The sequence below is a fragment of the Carettochelys insculpta genome, chromosome 1 (assembly GCF_033958435.1).
Source record: "Carettochelys insculpta isolate YL-2023 chromosome 1, ASM3395843v1, whole genome shotgun sequence".
In the NCBI taxonomy this organism is placed as follows: domain Eukaryota; kingdom Metazoa; phylum Chordata; order Testudines; family Carettochelyidae; genus Carettochelys; species Carettochelys insculpta.
Window position 1 is genome coordinate 233,001,001 of NC_134137.1, and position 21,841 is coordinate 233,022,841.

General features: G+C 45.4%; 1 protein-coding gene across 3 annotated transcripts in view; it reads left to right on the forward strand.

Moving 5' to 3' along the window:
- The first annotated feature begins 14,861 nt into the window (after window positions 1–14,861).
- Window positions 14,862–21,841, forward strand: part of LOC142017259 (transient receptor potential cation channel subfamily V member 6-like) — a 37,629-nt gene continuing 30,649 nt past the window's right edge. For 2 of the 3 annotated variants that reach the window (XM_075002134.1, XM_075002144.1), the window contains exon 1: window positions 15,211–15,318. In XM_075002134.1, coding sequence (XP_074858235.1) covers window positions 15,291–15,318 — 28 coding nt within the window. In that variant the 5' untranslated portion in view covers window positions 15,211–15,290. Of the gene's footprint in view, window positions 15,319–21,841 lie in introns of all 3 variants that reach the window. The other variant, XM_075002153.1, reaches the window with a different exon arrangement.

A 21,841-nucleotide genomic window follows, 5' to 3' on the forward strand; every position in this document is an offset into this window, starting at 1 on the left:
CCAAGCTTTTGGCTTGCCTGGGCCTCATTGAGTGAAGAGGAATTGTCTTGGGCTGCATATAAAATATATAATATAGTTAATGTATATAAATCACATAATAATGTTAAAAGTTTACGATCTTGTGGGGCCGCATTACTAGCTGTCCAGGGCCGCATGCGGCCCGCAGGCCGCGAGTTGGACAAGCCTGATATAGGGCCTCAGTTAAGGAATGCATGAGCACAAGAGTTTAACTGAGGGCCCCTGGCATCGCTGGACCTCCATTTGGAACATCTGTTTTGGAACAAAGCTACAGGGCCACAGCGGGTTCACTGCAATGGACATCTAAGACCTCGAGTTGGGGTCTGTCGCAATGGAGGAGCCATGGCATGGGCACGTGGGCCAGGGTTCTGTGCTCATTCCGCTGTGGAACCTTTATCTACAGCTGTGACCTTACGCACTGCGGGTTCACCCTCTGTAAGCTGCGGAGCTAATGTGACCTCTGCTTTGTAAAGAGCTAAGTATTGTTGTTGCTAATAGTAGTAATTGCTATTATTGATACTGGGGTCACTGGAAAGGGCACTTGGGCTCCCTCGGCACTGGGGTGCAATGCCTCAGTGCACGTGCTTACAGAAAGCAGTGATAGGAGGTTGGTGAAGAGCCGCTGCACAGAGTCACTGAGTGTGTTGGCAGGCCACTGGCATTCCTCCTCGGCCAGTGGGGTGCAATGCCTCAGTGCACGTGCTTACAGAAAGCAGTGATAGGAGGTTGGTGAAGAGCCGCTGCACAGAGTCACTGAGTGTGTTGGCAGGCCACTGGCATTCCTCCTCGGCCACAGAATCGCTGACATTTTACTGGCATGTTTTCTGTATGAACAGGCTGTTCTGCAGGATTCTGTCTTCACTTCCCTTAAGCCTCTTCTAAAGTAGAGCACCTGGTTTAACTTTTCATTTGCTAATGCATGTGAATCACTGTTGCAATCTCCTTCCAGGCTACAACTGGGGCAGGATCAATGAGGGCAGCAGAATGTTACGCTCTGGGTTCCAGGGGAAGCGTGGGTCTGTGACACTGGGGGTGCCAGGGTTCACTTGCTACAGTGGCTGTTACCATGAACTGCCTCTATATTAGTGAGCTCCGTCCCTGATGCTTTCAGAAATCTCTTTCCAAAAACATTGACTCTCCGTGGCTGAAGGGAGCTAAGTACACAAATAACTTGGTTGAACATTTAAATTCTGATTATCAGAGTGATTATTCATATCTACATTTTAATTATTCTGATCAGATTCTCCAAATAGCCACTGAAGGTTAAGGTGGTGAAAAAAAATGCTCTTCTCTGGGTGTTGTTTCTTTGAATAGAAGGGGTGAAATCCTGGGTCCATTGAAGTTGATGGTAGGATGCTCACAATTGTGAGACATTTCAAAATAGCTGGTACACAGAGTTTGCCACTGTGCATTCCCATGTACACCTTATATTTGTTCTTACCTTATTTGGTTACTTTCCTTACACCTCACTAGGCAATGAAATTCAGCCAGACTGAACGGGAATGTTCAGCTATTTGTGTTATGGGAAATTTGGCCATTGCAGTTGTGCAGACAAAGATTATGTGGAGAAAGGGATGAGGACTCCCCCTTGTGTTCCATTGAAATGCATTTTCAACACCATTGTTTGAAAAGGCAGCTGGGGTAAATGCTTGTTACAATACAGAATGGACCTTCCCAGATACTGGCACAGCTGGAACATGTACTTTGTGAATTTCTCTACGTGTGTGCATCTGTCTGTATCTCCTTCTCTTTCATTCCTGAAGCTCTTTCATCTCCTCCTTAGAGATGTTTCCAGTACAATAATCTTAAAATAATAGCAAACAGTTAATATTTCCCTGCTACAAATTTGATATAACTATTCACCATATGCTGAACTTTTAAAGTACCTTTTTATGTTTGGTCCAAATATTCTCCAGTACTGTGACCCACCTTTTGTGTTCTTACAGCACCACAGCAGAACACCATTCTGGAGTATGCATTCAGCTTACAGTGTTTTTGACTGTGTGACCTCCAAATATCTAATCTAATCTGTCCGTCTTGGAATTTGTACTATGCTCATCACTGTGATACGTGTGCTCAGAAATGTGCTGAATTTGTTTGTGTTTGCCTCAGAGTCTCGCCCCAGGAAGTGACTAACCTTTTTTTTTTTTTTTTTTTGGTGGGTTATGGGAGTTACTGTTGCTTTTTGTGAGATCAGGTTCTTAATTGGCTTATTTTTGGTTTTGGGTTTTTTTTGGTGGTGGTTCTGGGGTTGATCCTTCATTCCAGAGCTCACTGTATCATAGATGTTTTGTCTGTGTTGGATCTCAAAGGTGACCAAGTTCAAATTCACTGCATGTAATAACATTACACTTTTGCCCTGAGAACTTGTTATCATATTATTTGACAATTGATCTCAAAACTCTCCATTCTAACCATAGTTAAAAGGTGTGTTCCAGGTGTTTTTCCATTAGAATACTTATTTATAGCCTTTAAAGGTTGTCGAGTACAGTATGATCTAAACATGCAGTTACTAATAAAAACTTTATTCTATATAACCACTTTCATACCAAAGAATCTTAAAAGACTTTACAGATTTAGTAAAAGTGTAACAGAAATTGCGTACTTAATAGACCTGCAAGATTAGCTAACAGATAATAGAAATTATAGTGTTTGCCTGGTAGCTTAAGGCATAATTAAATTGGAAAAATTGTTTCCCCTTGTGTTTACTGAGCATAACTTTTTAAGCAATTATCCATTTGGGTTTCCTCTTGGAGGAAGGGCATACTAGTCTCCAGCTTCAAGTGCAAAGAAGATGGGCAAGAATATTGTGATTACCAATCCATCAAATTCATGGCTCATATGATGAAACTATTGGAAAGAATTAAGTGAGAAAAGACTTTGTAAGGAAGTGGAGCACCAAGGAGGTGACAGCCAGTTTGCTATGCTGCATTCAAAACTGGAACATGGCAGAATTACAGGCAGACGTGCAAGGACTTGCATTTAGTGTTTGTGGGTTTAAAGAAAGTTTATGACAGAGTTCCTAGAGAACTGCTGTGGGAGTGCCTGCAGTTGTACAGTCAGCCAGAATATGTGTTCAGTCTGTCATGGGCAAGCACAGGGGTAGCATGACACTAGTGATTAAAAGCCATTCGCTATGAGGATAGCTCTAAATTAAGGATTAGTCTTAAATCCATTGTTATTTACTGTAATGGATATCTTGATGTAAGGTAGCGGAGAGACACTCCATGGGGCATGCTTGTTACCAGTGCCATGTTGTGTGGTGAAGATTAATACAGAGGTTTAGAACTATTTAACTAGGAGAGTGGTGAAGCTCTGGAATTGGGTTGCCTAGGGAGATGGTAGAATTTCCTTCCCTAAAAGTCTTTAAGTCCTGTCTTGACAAAGCCCTGGCTAGGATGATCTAGTTGGGACTGGTCCTGCTTTTAACAGAGGGTTGGACTTTATGACCTCCTGAGATTTCTTCCAACTCTATGATTCTATGAAGACCCAGAAAATATTGGTTCAAAACATCAGAAGAACACGAAGAAGCAGGGGTGACTGGTTAGGGGTGAAATGGGAGGTCATCAGCCACATGTTTTGATCACATCATCTCAAAAATGTAGATCAAAAAGTTTCAGAAAAAAAAACAGCAAAATTGGAAAGGTTAGAGCCACAGGAGAAAAAGTTTCCACTTAAGAGAGATCAGATAGTTTATTCTATAGTTAGGAGGAAAAAAAGATGAAGTAACATTATAGAGATCTGTTATGACAGGAGGAAGAGTGCTATCTGTCTGGAATTAGGATAGCAGATTAGGGTTTATTAATTGAACATTGACAAGGAGTTAATTTTTATAACTGATCACAGGAAATAGGGAGTTAAAGGAGAAAAGTTGTTAGCAGAGTGACTCTTGCCTCCTGAGCTAGTAACTCTAAACGCACAATTAATTTCACAGAGAGGAAGATGGGAGTGAAGAGTGTACATCTGCTGAGCATTCTCTGGATAAACTCAGTGACTCCAGAGATGCACTGTGGAAAAATGCCCTTGGGTAGATGGAGGATACTCAGATGGAAAAACATGCTAGAGTCTCTTCCGAGACACTGGGTCTGGATAGAGGTCCCACTGAATAGGCCATCAATCACTGACCTACAGTATGTTCAGGGCAGTCCAGAAGACCTACCCTGTACCCCACAACCTTGGAATTAGAAGTTGGGAGGTAATGAGGGCACCTAATGTCAGTCACCCTCCTGCACTCACAAGGAATTGAGCACATAGGATGGTCAGTGCTTTACGAGAAGAACCCCAAGTTCCTACATGTCAATCATAAGATTGGGAAATGTGAAGTGACTCTATCTCAACAATAGCATGACAGTCACATATGCAAGAATGACTTATTTTCAAGTATCTATTCCCAGTTTTCTTTCCCTCTAGGTATACTTGATCCTGCCTCAGCATAGGAGGTGGGTCAGATGACCTCTTGAGATCTCATCTAGCCCCATAATACTTTCAACTCTCCAATTACCCCTAGATGGCCTCCAACTCAATCAAGTGTCCTCCTTGCTGGTTCCCTAGCTATCACCACCAAGCCTTTCCCTCAAACTTCCCTCAAACTTCTATTCCCAGCTGAAACCCCTCCCTGCTGTTGTATTCTTACCCAGCAGACATCTATGGAACTTTGTGATTTGCTGGCCTGCTTCCCTGAAGCACAACACGAGAATGAGGCCGGCTTTAACAGTTCAGAAGTGAGTGGCAATTGTTCTATGCAAGTTTGCAACACCTGACAGTTACTGGTCAGTGGCAAATCAATTAATGGCAGGCAGATCTACAGTGGGGGTTGTGGTGGTGCAGGTAGCCAATGCAATCTGTCAGTGTCTCCTGAGGAAGACCGTGACCCTGGGAGATGTACAGGCCATAGTGGATGGCTTTGGTGCCGTGGTGTTTCCTGGCTGCAGTGCAGCAATAGATGGCATACACATCCCCATCATGGCCCTGGACCACCTGGCCTCTGAGTATATAAACAGAAACGTACTTTTCAGTGGTACTGCAGGCATTGGTAAATCACAAAGGTCGTTCCACTGACATCAATGTGGGATGGTTGGGGAAGGTTCACAGTGTGCATCTTCAGAAATTCTGGTCTGTACAGAAAGCTCCTGTTTGGGACTTTTTTCCCAGACTGGAAAATCAAGATTGGCAACATGAAGATGCCTATCGTAATACTGGGTGACCCTGCTTACCTTCTGCTTCCTTGCCTCATGAAGCCATACACAGGTACCCTGGCCTGCAGCAAGGATAACTTTAACTTAAGACTCAGCAAGTGTAGAATGGTGGTGGAATGTGCCTTTGGCCATTTAAAAGTGAGATTCAGGTGCTTATTGACCCCTTTGGACCTTTGTGAAACTAATGTCCCCACTATGATTACAGTGTGCTGTATTTTGCATAACATTTGTGAATCCAAGTGGGAGAATTTCATGAGTGCCTGGAGTGCAGAGGCAGATGCTACGAGCAGGACTTATTCACAGCCATCTATAAGGCCATTTTCCAATAACCACGTGGAAGCAGTTGCAATCAGGGAGGCTTTGAAACATAGCTTCATGAATGATCTGCCAGACCCATGTTTGAGCTGTATTTCACAGTTGTAATACCATCCCCCATTCCCCAAAATGATTTCTGCTCCCCACCAAATGTGAACCAATAAATCAGACCATGGCTGTCACAGAAAAATGCTGGTACTTGTAGGGGTGGGGGTTAAGTTGCAGGAAGAAGGATGGATGTAAAGGGTGGGTTACTTACTTTCACAAAAACATGGGCAGCTGTGCTATCGGCCCTCTCTACCCCTGTGAGTCCCTGCAATGATTTGTGCACCCCACCACACATGAGAAACAAAAATCACACTGTGGTTGTCATCAGAAGAATAATTTATTTGAGGGGGAGAGAGGGTTAAGTGGCAGGGAAAAGAAGGGTCATCGAGGGTCGTTGAATAGCCTTTTGCAGTGGCTCTTGGGAGGAAAAGTGGCAGAATGTCCTTGACCTCTCTCCCCACATTCGGGGACCACAACAACAGGGGATGCGTGATCTTTATTCAGTGGAATCTGGGTAACAGGGAGTGAAGCCCGCAGTGCTCTGTAGGGAGTCCCTCTGCAGCTCCAGCATGGAGCAATGGCCCTCGGCTTGGTCACCCATTGCCTTAAACAGCTTTACCACGTCCTTCCTCAGGTGTGTTGTTTGCTCTCTCTTGAACTCAAGCACAGTCTGCCACCACTGTTCTGTGTCTTTTTTGCTCTCCATGGTTTCTGCATGAGCCCACTCCATGTGCTGGAGGATAAGGTACTACATGGACATTTTGTACCTCCTGGCCCTGTCTCCCATGCTGGGGATGACTGCTGGAAAGCAAAGGTCAAAACTGAGATACAATTCACACAAAGTGCTCTCCCATGGAATGAATGAGTCTCTGTCTTTACAATCTGTGAAACTTTCTTTTTGCAAGGCTGCATAAGGCTTCTTAAGGATGACAAGGATTCAAACCATTCATTGCACAAGACATCATTTAACCACACCATTTGATTGTGGACATGGCAAGCTATTGTCCCCTTTACAGGGATTTGGGGTGCAAAGCAAAGGGAGCATGCCAGTGTCCTGGAGCTGGACGTGCTGGTGTGTGGGACCAGGGTCCACAGAGTCCAGTAGTCGTGTGGCAAGAGGGAAGAGTTTGGTTCCAGCTGCATGGATGGCTGGGTTGGGAGGGATCCATGTAAAGTGAAAAGAAATGCGGGAGGTGGGGGGTTTTCCAGCCATATGTTTGGACTAAAACATTTCTTGGTGGTCCCTGGAGCAAACTTCGTCAGGGAAAAGGCTGTGTAAAGCATGGAAAACCAGCACTGGACATGCCATGCAGTGATGGGGAAGGGTTCGGTGTCATGGATGGCTGTGTGGGGAGGGATCCCTGTAAAGTGAAAAGAAATGTGCGGGGAAAGGGAAATGGGAGGGGAGAAGGCCCAGGGGTCCTGTCAGCCACGTGGAGGGGGGAAGACAGAAAGCCTATCAAACGTGGCGCAGCAATGCATTCCAGGGAAATGTAAAAGGGCAGGGAGTGTTACAAAGAAATCCAACCCAAATTCCCATGATTCTTTAGGTTGCCAAAGAAGACATCACCCTTCTAAGAATAACAGATACCAAAAAAGAAGAGATGCTCATCCTGTGTAAGCACAAGACTGGCAAATTTGCCAAAATGCACCATGTGGCACCATGTGGCACCATGATACCAGATCACTATCTGGTTGCCTGGCATGGCAAGGTGTGCTACCGTGGAAGCTGCAATAAGCCAGGCCTGTCCAAAAACCTTGTGAAAAAAATACAAGAGTACCTGGATGAGGTCTTCCTGGAGATCTCCAACAAGCATAAGCGCTCCATCCCCAGAACTACTAACACGCTACTCTGAGGGGCATAGATCCATAGAAAACCTATACCCATACCATAGCTATGAAAGGAGAAAACAGCCTATTAGGTAACATCTTATCTCAAACACTAGCCTCCTCAGTTCCCAGCCAATGAAAAATTTTTCCTTATAGTCTAGAGGGGTAGTTGTGTTAGTCTGCATCCTCAAAAACAATGAGAAGTCCTGTGGCACCTTATACACTAATGGATTTTTTTGGAGCATAAGCTTTAATGGGCAAATACCCATGAAATACAGCTGGGTATTTTCGTGGGTGGTTTGCCCATGAAAGCTTATGCTCCAAAAAAATCTATTAGTCTATAAGGTGCCACAGGACTTCTTGTTGTCCTTTCAGCCTATTTTTCAGCACTTTGTCTAGTCTAGTTTTAAATAATGTAAGGAATGCCAGTCACCCCAGCTAATTTAGGAGACCATCGAGAGCTTGCATATTATCACAAAAATAAAAAAAAGAGCTTGAAATGCTATTATTTTTTATCAGCATGAGGGAAAATATCAACACCTGTGCAACCTATGAATTTCCCAAAGACCTGATCTCTGAAATTAAACCCACATGGATAAAACCCCCTACTCAAATGGGAGGACAGCAGCTTAAATTAGACTGCAGTGAATGTCAAACCTGCGTGAAGTGGGTTTTATTTTTGTTTTTTGCAAGACCTTTACCAATTTCTCATGTTCCTAACTATTCTATTGGTGTGACAGTGGAAAGCTTTTGCTACAAGATGAACTTTTAAAACTCTCAACATATCTTAAATCTCCTGGTGTAACTGCACCTGGATGAGCGGGGCTTTATTTTGTTTTGTTTTTCGCCTTCCTCCGCAGCATGTGACATGCATCACTCGCAGGTTTAAACTAGCATAAATGGTACATTTTCTGTAACTTAAAGTTGGAGGATTTCAGTAACAGATGGAGGTTAAGGGGCTTTTTCAAGAGTGAGTGTGTGATGTTCTGTGGTGAGACTAGACGATTGTGATGCTTTCTTGTGACCTTAAAATCTACAAGACTACTCTGGGGTCTTGTAATTTCATCACCTTTCACCAGGTACATAGATATTTGCCTGTATGCCAGGTGGATGGGCTATCTACAAGGAATATCTAACTTCTGCTGGAGCTAATGAAAGAAATGATCTCCCTGTTGGGTATGCAACCCATTGATCCAACATGGTGTTTGAGGCATACAGTGCTGTTCAAGGTACCAACAAAGACATGGGCCATTAAAGATCCCTGGACTCATGAAACTTTTTGGTGTTAATGTTCTGGCCACAGCACAATTCCCTTTAAGGAAAAGTTTTACAGAATTTAATCAGAATGTGTCACTCTATAGAATTTTAAAAGGAATTATGTAAGTGGTTTGGATTTTTTTAAAATCACCTGATATAAATTAATAGGTTGATTAAAAATTCCATGGGGAGGATATCAATTTGCAGTTAAATTCTCTAGAATCTTTTCTGGAGGGGTTATTTAGGTGTATTCTAGCTTCATCGACCTCCTCTTGCATTTTCTGTTGGATACAAGATGCTTCTTCAGTTCCTAGCCTGAACTACAGGTTGAATCTCTCTCAGCTGGCATCCTTGGGACCTGACCCATGCTGAATGACAGAATTTGCAAGACCACAGGAGGTCAGTATAGTCTATCTCATTATCAACACTTGCACTTCTTAATGGGCTCTTAGAAAGTAAATTACCTCTAAATAACAGCACAGAATGCTGATAGCCAGGACTGGTGGCTGGAAACAAACGTCATGGGAACACAGGAAATTTGCCCACACCCCATGATAAGCAGACATCTGGCTAACTAAAATCATGCTGGACCACAGATGTTGCTGAACCGGAGAGTGCCAGATTAAAGTGGTTCAGACTGTGTTGTGTACTTGATACTGTTCAACAGCTGCCAAGCTCCACATCAGGATAGCTGCACTTTACTGGTTGCTGGGATGAATGGTCCATGTGCACACACCAGCCTTGGACGCTCTAAAGATGAAATTTTGTAAAGAGGTGTGAGACCTTATCTTGAACATGCTCATCCTAGAATCTCTCGACATTGTACTGCATTGTTTTGTTTTACTAAAATACATATTTTATGCTTTACATATTATATTCACAGCAGCATAACGTGTCTTGGTGCTGTTCCTGTAGGTAAACTGATATAACTTGATCAAGGAACTATTGTGTTGTAACACTATTCTGTAACACAGTAGAAATTGCTGTGTAAATCAAAACCTAAGAAGGTGATGTAAATAGCTTGTTGGCTGCACTTTCACTCATTGTCTGAAGATGGCAGCATATCCCTGACTGTGTAAGTCATTCTCTTGCTCAGTGCATCACATATCAGTGGAGGTCCGCTTTATATCCATAGTTGTCCACATCGCTCATTTTTTCAATTACATATACAGATGAAGATACAAATTTTATATCCATTCGGAGCTCTACTTATACTGGCTCTGGAAGGGCTCTCTCTCTCTCTCTCTCTCTCGCACTCTCTCTCTCATGGTTTGTGAAATAACTGCCATATAAGAGGAGACTTTTAAGAGGTATGAGATGGAATCCACTATTGATGTGGATCACAAGCAAAAGAGGTCTTGTCACCTTGTTTCAAACAAGTTAAACACGAAGAAGCACAGGACTGGGAGCCAACGGCCCTACTGCTCTGCTACTTACTCACAGCCTGGCCTTGGGTAAGTCACTTGACCTCACCGTGCCCCAGTTTTTGCAAGTGCAGAATGGGTGTGACTATACCACAGAAATGATGTGACTATTAGTCAATGGCTGCACAGTGCTTGGAAGATGTAAAACATGTACTAAGTGCCAGGTATTGTTATTGAGGCACGTCTGTCAGGTGAATGGCATGGATTAGGGAGAAAGGTTAAAACCAAAAAAAAGAATGCAAATTTACCTGAGCTAGAACCCATTCTATTCTTTCATCAACTACAGCATTGTCTGTTCTGTGTTTTCCAGAGAGCTAAGACACACACATAGCTTCTTCCTTAGACGGAACATCCTCCCTTGCTCTGGTAATATCCTCCACATCACACCCATTAGCTGCTCTTCACATTGCAGATTCTCACAGGAGAATATGGTGCCATTACTCTTTCCTCTTTGGAGCAATATTTGAAATATTTCTTCTCCCCTGTATTTCTTCCTCCTTCTAATGAGACGTTTGGACACAGTGACTGAAAAGGAGTGGGGGGTGGGGGGGAAGAGAGAGTTCTCATTCTGGCTTGGAACCAATCCTACATTCCTTGGGCACTTAAAATCCCAGTGAAGTCAACAGGAGTTTTGTGAGAAGAAAGAATGCAAGGGTCAGACCAATTAAGACTAAAGGAATCCATACCCTGTAGTGAATGACTCATGTGACTATATGTCACTTTGCATATGCCGGCATCAATGATATATTTTTATTACAGTCCGGATAATAATATTTCCTCCTCCTTCAGTCTCAGCTCCTCTAGGTGGTTGATATCCAGCAGCACAGGCTCTTGTGTTCCTCTATCAATGCTGCAAGCAGACACAATCCTGATGTTATCTTATGACTCAACTGTCACTGAAAGAGACTTTAAAAGACCAGGGTCCAGTTTGCTCTAGGACAGTACCTGAAATTCAAGTCAGCCGTTGAGTATTTTGAGTATAGATTAGGCTCTTTTAGCCCAATAATTAACCACTTGAGAGTTAGGGAAATATTTTACTGTTCAGGAAGGTGAGCCTCAGAAAGGGGAAGTGACTTGCCCAAGGTCTTCAGTGAGCCAGTGTCAGAACTAAAAGAAGAAGATAAAACTCTTGATTCCCAGATCATTGATTTTAATCTACATTTCCTCATACTGGAAGGGAAAGCTAGGACTGACTAGGTTATATAGTGTGAGTCCATACATAGGAAGATTTGATGCATGAAAGCAAGAATGGGAAGCACCATACAGCCACTCAGTTAGTGCTCCTCATGCCTTAGGGAGAAAAGCAACTGGTGGTGATGACAGATGCACACCATGAGCAGAAGAGGGCAGAAGGATGATTATAACCATGGCAAGACCATACAATCATATAACGTGTTCTTGGTGGACAGCATGATTTTGCAGTTTCCCTTGTAGCAGAGATGAGCAAACGGCCATTCTCTCGCCTTGTTGCGAGTATCTCTCTTTTTCTTCCCTGCAAAACAGTACCATCTCCTCTGCTGACGTACCTGGGCTGTTACACTTGCTTTCAAGGCCAGGCCTGTTCTGGCTGTGCTGCACACAACACTCTGTTTCCCACAAATAATAGGGGACCTGAATGTGTGCCAGCACACAACCATCACCCCGCCCTTGTCATTGCCACTTGCTGGGAACCTTGTATCATGTGCCATCTTGCCAACGAGGTCACTGTTACATGGGCCCTTCATTCACAAACCCATTTGCAGCTTTTTTGTCTGCCAACCAGGTTTGGCCTCTGAAATGTTCTTCCCTAGTGTGGCCAGCTTCCATCTGCTGTCCATGCTGCTGATTTGCCCTGACCATATCCTCTGCTGTCAGCAATACAAATGCCATCTTGCAATGTCTGGGTGTTGTGTATCACAATGCCCTCCAGTGGCTGAGCCACAAAAAAAGGGGAAGAAAGAGAGACCTACCATTATTGTTGGAATTCTGCTTTAGCTCAGCTGTGTTTGCAGCTGAAGGACCAGCTCCCCAAGTGTGTTGGCATGTGTGCATGTTTGTGTGGGGCTGAGCTAGTAATTGTGATTCTCGTCTGCAGATGCTATGTCTCCTTATATCGGCTTTTATCCATAGTGGCACGGTGGTATCACAGCAAAGGGGCAGCACTGGGAAGGACTGTGTACTGCTATCCATTCCCTTCCACCTAGCCACATTACCTTTCAAAGCAACCTCTTCATCACACTGCACTGCCCATCCTTCTCTATGCCCTTTGGCAGCACGGTGGCCCCACTCACAGAACTGCATTTCTTTCGTCTGTGTTGGTCAAAATGGATATATTTCTCTACAGAACATTGCATTGGGGGAACCCACCTTCCCCGCTAGAGGGAGAGAGAAGAGGCTTCCTAATGCTGGCCTATATTGACCGTGCAATCAGCACTGGGTTTAACTATTTAAATTGGAGATGAAGCATTTACACACTAGAGCCCTTCTGATTGTTAGCCTGCAGGTATGACAGCCCTCCCTTGCCCCCACAGAGAGAATGCCAGCTATGTCTCAAGAGCCAGTAAACCCAACAGAGGGGGTGGGGAGAACAGCCCAACTAAATGGAGACTTATCTGTCTATCTACTATAGGAATTTGTAAGGTGCCTTTCATCTTGATATCTAAGAGCCGTATCTAACTTGGACCCTGGTTTGCCTACCCCTCCCATTCTCCAGGAAAAGCATGAGGGGTGTGCATGCTGATTTAGGTATCCAAAGGCTCCATCCCTCCCTCTCCAGGCTGGCAAAAATCTCTGAGACTTCACTGCACTGAGGAATGAATGTCCCCCAGAGTTCCCAGATTAGCAAAGCACAAGCCCAGAAGGAGTCACTGTGATCATCTAGTCTGACCTCCTGTGTAACACGACTCATAGAATCCCCCCAGAATAGTTCTATGGTATCTTTTAGAAAAGCAGCCAATTGTGACTTAAAAATGGTCAGTGATGGAGAATTCACCATGTCCCTTGATAAGTTGTTCCAATAGTTAGTTGTGATCACTGTTAAAAATTTACACCTCAGCTCCAATCTGAACTAGTGTAGCTTCACCTTCCAGCCTACCTTCCTCTATCAGACTGAAGAGTCCCCTGTTAAAAATCTGCTCCCTATGTCAGTACTTACAGACTGTAACCAAGACATCCCTTAAAATGCTCTTTCTTAAGATAAACACATTGAGCTCTGAACCTATCCCTGTAAAGCCGGTTTTCTAATCCTTTCATCATTCCTGTGTGTCTTGTCAAAATTATCAACGTCCTTCTTGCACTGTGGAAATCAGCACTGGACACAGTATTCCAGCTTGTGCCACTTGTGCCATATACAGAGGTAAAACAACCTCTCTCCTCCAACTCTACTCTGCTCTGTTTATGGAGCGATGGGTCACATGACCCTTTCTTAACACAGCAACACACTGGGATCTCGCATTTAGCTCGTTATCCCTCATGTCCCGTTTCAGAGTCTCTGCTTCCTAGGACATTCCCCGATTGCCTACACTCTTTGTCGGAATAATAACATTTAGTTACACTCAGTTATCAGAATAATAACACTTACTGTTTTCTTGTCACCAGTTTACCCTAGCAATCCAGATTTCTCTGGGACAGGGGCACAGTATATAACTCCTTCCTGAGTATGTAACACTTCCTCAATTCTTATGTCATATGCAATTTCTTCACTGATGATTTTATATTTTCTTCCAGGTCAGGTAAGTCTGACATTTAAACTTATGCTTGCAGGATTCAGAGAAACCTGGGATCTTAGAGATCAGAAAGACAGGTTAGGTCACCTGCACCTGCACCTGCTCCTGCAGATTAATCTCCATTCCCAGGTTATTTTGGTATTTTGTTCACCTTTCTTCCCCATTGCCTTCCTCTTTAGATTTCTGCTTCTGATGGTTCTCTTTAATGTCTACTACCAAGTCCCTCAGGCCTTACAGGGACAAAATTCCTACTAACTTCAATGGGAATATAACCTGTGTACAAACAAAGGGATCAATCCTGCTCCCATTGAAAACATGGCAAAAAATCCATTGTCTGTATGAATCAGGGCTGGGCCCATAGTTCATTTGCTCTTGGATAACGTCCCTGATCTCTCGGCTCTGACAGCGTGGCTCCTGCCTAGTCAGAGTCTAAGTAGTCCCACCCTGTTTTTTTCCAAACTGGCAAATTTCACTCCCCTTCTTCCAAGGAAATGTCTCCTCTTCCATGCAGATAGTAACATTCCGGGCAGCGCTTGCCAAGCTAGGCACCGCTCTGCATGTTGTACCCACCCCACCAGAGGGAGAGACAGTACGAGAGAGTGTAAAAATGAAAGGAAGATTGAAAAGGATTGTGTGTAAGTGTGCAAACGAGTGCAACTGTGTGTGTGTGCGTGCAAGCGTGTGAGCATGTGTGCATGATAGTGTGCGTGACAGAGTGTAAATGTGTGCTTGTGTGAGTGCATGTGCACGAGAGCAAGTCTGTGTGCATGGGTGTGCGAGTGCATGTGTGTAAATGTGAGTGTATGTGTGTGAGTGTAAGCAGGTGTGTCTGTGCGTGCGTGCATGTGTGTGAGTGTGTGCATGTAAATGTGAGTGTGTGTGAGTGGGGGGGTGGGCCCGGGGGTGAGACAGGTTAAAACCGAAGCGTGCCCGTGCTGTGATTGGCGGGGAGGAGAGCGGGGGGGGTGGGGCGTGGCCGCCTTTGCTCGGCCTCCCGGGCCGCTAGTACCTCTGGGGACCGGCTCTCCTGTGCGCACAGCGCTGGGTGCTGCTCTGCGCGGTCCGCGCCGCCCACTCTCTGTTGCCGAGTGGGTCCCGCTCCTCAGCCGCGCTGGGGAGGGCGCACGAGGAGCTGCAGACGGGGCTACCGCTCCGCAGGGCCGCGTAGCTCCCGCGCGGGGGAGACCAGCCGGCTGCGCTCTGGCTGTGCGCGCGCGCTGAGGATGCTGGTGACCCGGCCGGCTTGCTAGCGGCGGGGGGCGCTCCCGCGGCTGGGCCAGCTTTGCACAGAGCCCGGGCAGGGCTGCTCCGCAGCGGAGAGAGCAGAGCCTGCAATCTCCCGCGGCGGGGGCTGCTGGCTTCGGGCCCGGCGGAGGAAGAGGAGGAGGAAGGCCAAGCAATGGGGCTGCCGCTGCCTGGGAGCAGGAAACCCTTCATCCAGCTCTGCAACAGGCTCCTCCACAAGCTGCAGAGCAAGAAGTCCTGGGCCCGGCGCCTGGATGAAATCTACATGCTGCAGCAGAAAAGGTACCGCGCGCTCCGCCCGCCGCCTGCCGGCGGCCCTGTGCCCTGGGGGCTGCAGCTCCTTTGGGGGGCGCGGTCTCTGGCCAGGCCTCTCGGAGTAGACCCCCCCCCCCGCCCCCCGAGCTCTGGCTATCTCTGGCCGTCACATTTGATCCCTGCTCGTCGGTGAAATGAGCGTAGCGGGGCTCAGCTTGGCCCCCCCTGGATGCCCCACTGTGTGGGGCGCTGGGTGCAGTTTCTGGAGTAGCAGGGGATGTGTCAGGGCAGAGATTCATGGGCACAGCAGTGGGAGGGTCCCGGGAGCAGAGGAGCCAGGGTGGGGTCTGTAGAACAGGACGGAAGGTACAGCTGGGTCACCCCTTAGCATAGGCCGAGGTGACTAACCCAGGAGAGGAGCAGCAATGGGCTTAATCTTCCTCTCCAGAGGGAATTACAGGTGCTCAGAGCTTCTGTCTGCAGTGTGCCCACCACCCTAGTAAGATCATGCTTTTTGCTGCAGTCTTGCTGCTTGTTGCGTGCGGAGATGCAGCTGCATTTCGGCAATGGGGTGCAGTGTCCATGGTGCATGCTCGGTGCAGAGAGGAGTTGTGTGAGTGTCAGTGTGTGTATGCAAGAATGTGAGTGTAAGTGTGTTGTCTGCAGAGGTGCAGCTGCATTTCAGCGATGGGGTGCAGTGTCAATTGCACACGCGCTGTGCAGAGAGAAGTTGTGGGATCTTTGGCTAACAGACTTGACCCAGACAACAGTCTGTAGGCTAGGGTGTTAGACATGTCTCTAGCATCTTAGAGCTTGTTTTACAGAGTTGCCTATGAAAGCTCCCTTTCTGTATCAGTTCTGAATGTTCATAGAGATGCAAACAGCTGTTCAGCTTACCCCTTCCAAATGCGCCCACTTGATTGATGTGGCAGGATGTGGCCATCCTTTCCTTTTTGAGACCTCTTATACACCACTTATGTCACTTTGAAAGTGATATTAGCAACACTGGCCTAAAGTCCCCATAAGAAGTTATACCAGCTAGTTATACCACTAGGGATCTTGCAGTCACCTACCTCATGGAGAGAAGGTCTGAATTCCATCTTCAAACCTTTATTCTCTGCCAGCAGTTCATTAGTTGTCTGTAGTAGTAAAATAGCACTGAGGAACTCTGGTCAGAGGGCAAGACCTCATTAGGCTAAGCATTGTATAATCACAAAACAAAAAGATGGCTTTTAGACAGACCTTAGTCTGCCTCTGAATAACGGGCCACTGAATTCAATCAAGTCTTTAATACAAAATATTACAGAGAGGAAATGTTTTTAAAGGTAGAAAAGTTTGAAGTCATACTGGCCTGTAGAAATTATCTCACAGAAACAGGGACAGTTCTTTTTCTGGTCCAAATGCATCCGCTTACCCATTCATTTCAATAACTCTGTCTAGTGCAGCTTATAAGGTGTATTTCTATTATCTTTGTCTTGCCAAGTACGTCTAGCCCCTTCCTTTGTTGGGGGAGAGGGAATGTTTTACAAGGACTTGGAGACTGCTTTGTGGATGTGAATTTTTTAATCCATGTTACAGGCAAAAATTAAAGCAAACCAAGGAAGTCTGATTTGGTGACTTACTCACTGATCTGTCCCTAAAAATCCTTCCCTGCTCCAAATTGTTTGAAAGAAAAATAAAAGCAAGTGTAAGGGGGTGACGTTTGCACTGCATTTGAGTAATTTTGTTTTTGCAGTCTTGGTGGGCAGACGCTATCTTGGACCAATCCTGGAGAACTTTTTCTACAACTACAATAGAAAACATACTGGATGGGCAGTGATGTTCTTTTTTGCCTGATACTCCAGATTGTAGGTTCCCAAACTGGGGGGGCTTGAAGAAATTTCAGGGGTAGTGCAAGGTGACCCAGACCCCCCCATCAATACCCCCACCCTAAGAAAGAGCTTGCACTGGCATTCCTTCCTGAAAAAATGAAGGTAGTGCCAGTTTTCTGCAGCATGAGGGGGAAGTCCCACAGCTGATGCCAGAGCCAGCATCTCAGGAAATGCATGCACTGCTTCCCCTCCCCAAACACCCAGAGCATATCCTGAAAATCTGGGTCTGTTGCCCACCAGTGACTTCCTTCCACCTGCTGCCTTCCTGCACGGTGGGTGGGGAGTAGCAGCAGGATCCCTGGGTCCGTGCCAGCTCCAATTACTCAGTCAACGCGCACCCTGCTCCTCACTCCCCATGGCAGCCGCATACTGCCTGAGTAGTTGGAGCTGGTGCAGACTCAGGACACGTCCCACCCCCCACTGCCCCTTGCACAGGAAGGCAGCAGGTGTAAGGAAGTCACCGGAGGGCAACAGACCTGGCTTTTTGGGAAACGCACAGGCTGTTTGGGGAGGAGAAGCAGTGTGCATGCTTCCTGAGACCCTGGACCTGGCACGCAGCTGCGGACCCCCAGGTACCAGCCAAGCTGTCTCCTCCCCTTGCCCACACCCCAACAAGTACCCTACCCAGGGTCCCACCAGCAACCTGCTCCCGCCCCCAACTCCTTCCTGGCCAGACACCTACCACCAGCTCACTTCTGTACCCTATTTTCCACCTAAATTCTGCACCCCATCCCTATCCCAATCACTGGCAGCCCTGTCCCGCACACTGGATCCCTCATTTTTGGCTCCACCTCAGAGTGTAGAGGGGCCCACAAATTCCACTAATCCTGGAACCCCAGAAGAATTAATCTGGCCTTGGACAGGGAACCTCAGTCCCACCTACCCTTCCCCCATTGGGCTGGGGTGCCAGGGAGGGAAGTGTCTGAGCTGGGACCACATTAGTGGGTTTTTCTGTGGGGGGCAGTGTTGAAACATTTGTGTTGGACATATTTTATTTAAAAATGAAGCCTGGCCAATAAGCCACCATCTGGCCACAGCATTGTAACAGCCTTGCATCCTCACAAGCACCTGAATCCTGAGCCTATCATATACTGGAACCCCCTGTCCTGAGCCTCTCACACCCCCAGTCTGCTGCCACAACACTACTGCGCAATCCACACGCTGCAAATATGTGTCTTGAGCCCATCATACTCCCAACCCCCTGCCCTGAGCCCCCATACATCCCAACCTGAACTCCTGTCCCCTCACATACACAAGCCTGTGGTTTGCTCAGCACCCCAGCACTCCACCTGAGCCCAACAATCTCCAGCCTGGAGCCCCCTCTCTGAGCCAGCAGCCCCTTCACCTCTTCCTGCACCCAAATTCCCTCCCAGAGCTTGGACCTTTCATCCCTTCCCACACTCAAATCCCTCATTCCCACCCAGAGCCCGTACCTCCTGTCTCACCCCAGTGAAAGTGAATAAGGGCTGGGGACAGCAAATGATGGAGAGGAGGGAATGGAGAGGGTGGGGCATCAAGAAAGTGGTGGAGTCTTGTGGCTTGCCCTGATATTTAAAAAGTGATCTTGGATGTAGAAAGATTGCAGATCACTGCTATAAAAATAATTTTCAAATTTCATATCGCAAAATGCATTTTTTCCTTTTGATATACAGGGGTACGAATTGAATCTTTTGTTAAAAGGGAGGTTGAACAATGGTCAAGAACAGGTGTGGGGGCATGAGGGTTTCTCAAAAACCAAAAGGGGGCGTGATGTTCCAGATTATCCCATTATAATCAGTGCTGAAACTAGTACAGATTTTGGATCTGACTTAGTCCAGCTAAATTTATAATTTGCTTTTGTGTGTAGTATCTATCTGAAGGGACAAGAACAGAATTTCTTCCTGATCTCTTGCAGTTGGCTTAGCAGGAAGATTGATAGCTGTAGTAATTTCTCATGTGTGTCCATCCTTCTTCAAATTTTACTAAGCTATTTCCACAGCTTAATCTTGCCTTATATAACAGGGCCCACAGGGTATTAGAATGTAGCAAACATGACAGCATATCACACTGAGCAAAAAGGGTCTTTGAGTTCACTTTTCTTCTCCCCTGCCATTCCTTGCCTGGTAAGCAGCATTTCCTCCCTGGCACAGCACGCAACTGAGCATGGGGTGTTGGGAACTTGGCAGCTTACATCCGTGTGTCTGTTTGTGGGGTTATCTGCCAGGGTGAGCTGAAATTTGCAAAAGATTTAGGTGTTTTTCCTTATAAAATAAAAGCAAGTATAAAGGAGATGTGCCGGAATGCAACAATTACCAGCCCATCTTGTTAATGATTCACACACTGTGCAGGAAGGAATTAGGGAGAATGGGGAGAGAAGAAGCAGGAGCAACAAGTCTGAAACAAACAACTGGGGTTTGCGTTAAGAAGCAGAGCCGGAAGCATCCCCAGTACTGCAGGAGACCTAGGGCAGAAACCCATAGAACAGCACTGTCTCTGGATTTAGAGCAAGGCTTATGGCAGAGTTCTTAGAAAATTGTTCTGATGATGCCTGCAGCTGTGCAATCTATTGAAAACATATGTTCAGACTGTCATGAGCATGTCTGAGGGTAGCACAACAGTGGTGGGAAACGGCTGTAGCTATACAAAGCAAAGCAGTCCTGTAGCACTTTAAAGACTAACACAATAATTCATTAGGTGATGAGATTTCGTGGAGCAGACTCACTCCTTCAGATCTGGAAGTAGTGAACTGGCTCAATGAATATATGTATAGGGAGTCAAAATTACCCAAATGCAGTACAAGCCTCACTCTGAGAGCAGTTCAGCAACGATCAGTCTTAAATCCATTCCTATTGTGATTGTAATGGACTCCTTGATGCAAAGGATCAGGTTAGAGGCTCCATGGAGCATGCTTTTTCCTGATGAGTTAACATAGCAGTAAGGCAGGTATGGGGGACCTTTTTCAGGTCAGAGGCCACTGACTCATAGACATATCAGTTGGTGGTTACAAGTGAGAAGCAAAAACCAGAACTAAAACAACAAAACCCTATCCCAAAACAAAACAAAAAACCTCTCAAAGGCGAAAAGAGAACAGGTAAAAAGCATAATTTAGCCTGCGATTGTAGAGAACTAGGAGCTAAAAAATAATTCATATTAAAAATAATACCTGTTGGGACATTGGGAGGATGAATTAATGTAAGTGTGTGAAAAGACTTCGAGATCATCAGTTATAAAGTACACTAGAAACTAAAGGTGTAATTATAATTACAGGTAAATGGTGTTATAAAGATGATATTGCCATGAGTTTCAGAGAGTCTGCATAACTTGCGCAGAGAGATTCAGGTCATTCTGAAGTAGTTACAGTAAGATGTTTATATCCCCTACAACATCACATATTGTGGTAATGCTACATATTTGTCTTAGTTTTATTGTGGAGGGTGGCTGTATGGTTCTTTTAGTCTCAGACCATTCAAAGTGGTGGCTATCCATGGGAAGATCACACACCCGCAGGAACCTGGTACAGTATCTTAAGAATAGTAGCAGTACTTACTTGATCTTAGCTGGTTTTCTTGGGGGTAGTTAATAAACTTATACAAAATCTCTGGAATCTGCTTGTATAAACTGTGCCATAAAAACAACAAGAAGTCCTGTGGTACCTTATAGACTAACAGATATTTTGGAGCATAAGCTTTTGTGGGAAAAGGCCTGCTTCGTCAGACGTCTTTGCCCATGAAAGCTTATGCTCCAAAATATCTGTTGGTCCATAAGGTGCCACAGGATTTCTTGTTGTTTTTGAAGATACAGACTAATTCGGCTACCTCTCTGATACTTATGCCATAAAAGAATTCCACTGCACACCAACACAATTCCAACACAGAACATTTGGATATACAGTACAGACGACAAGTTAGAGCAAGTGGGGACTGAAAACCAGAAGTCCTGGGTTCTCTTTCTACTTCTTCAACTGACTCATTATTTGACTTTAGCTGGGAAAACCATTTTACCTCTGCACACACCCCCATTTGTCCCATCCATTTATAGGAACAGGAATGCCTATTGTACTTTGTGGGTCATTGTGAAGCTTAATTAATTAATGTGTGTAAAAAGACTTTGAGATTGTCTGTCTGTTAGAAGGAATTATTATAAATAAGTACATAAGTGATATGGGGTGTTACAAAGATTCTGCTGTTATGAAATTTGGGACAACCTACCAAACTTGGCAGAGAGCTATGCAGATCATTCTGAAGTAGTGCCAATAGAAACAGTTTTTGGTAATGTCACATATTTGCCTTTTTTGGAGGTGGGGTGGGGTGGGGAGGGGAGCATTACATGACTTTTCAGTCTCGTCCATGCAGGAGTTTTTTTTTTTTCCATTTGAATTACTCTAATTACTATGTACCCAGCATCATAGCTATATGAAATAAATTCAGCTTTATGTCATGAGACTAGATGGCTTAAGAATTGTGAAAGGCTGCACAGATCCTTTTGCCTCTAATCAATTGATCCAATCAGCCCTCAGCTGGTGGCAGCAATAGTTTAATATCACTTCTCCTCTGTAGATCTTAGTGCAATTTGCAAAAACGTTGGGTGACATTTTAGAGGTTGGGAAATGGAGGCACTTGACTGGCCTAAGGTCACCAATAGAGCCAGGGACTAAATCCATGTTTCTTGAGTACCATACCTGGGCTCTAACCATTTGATTA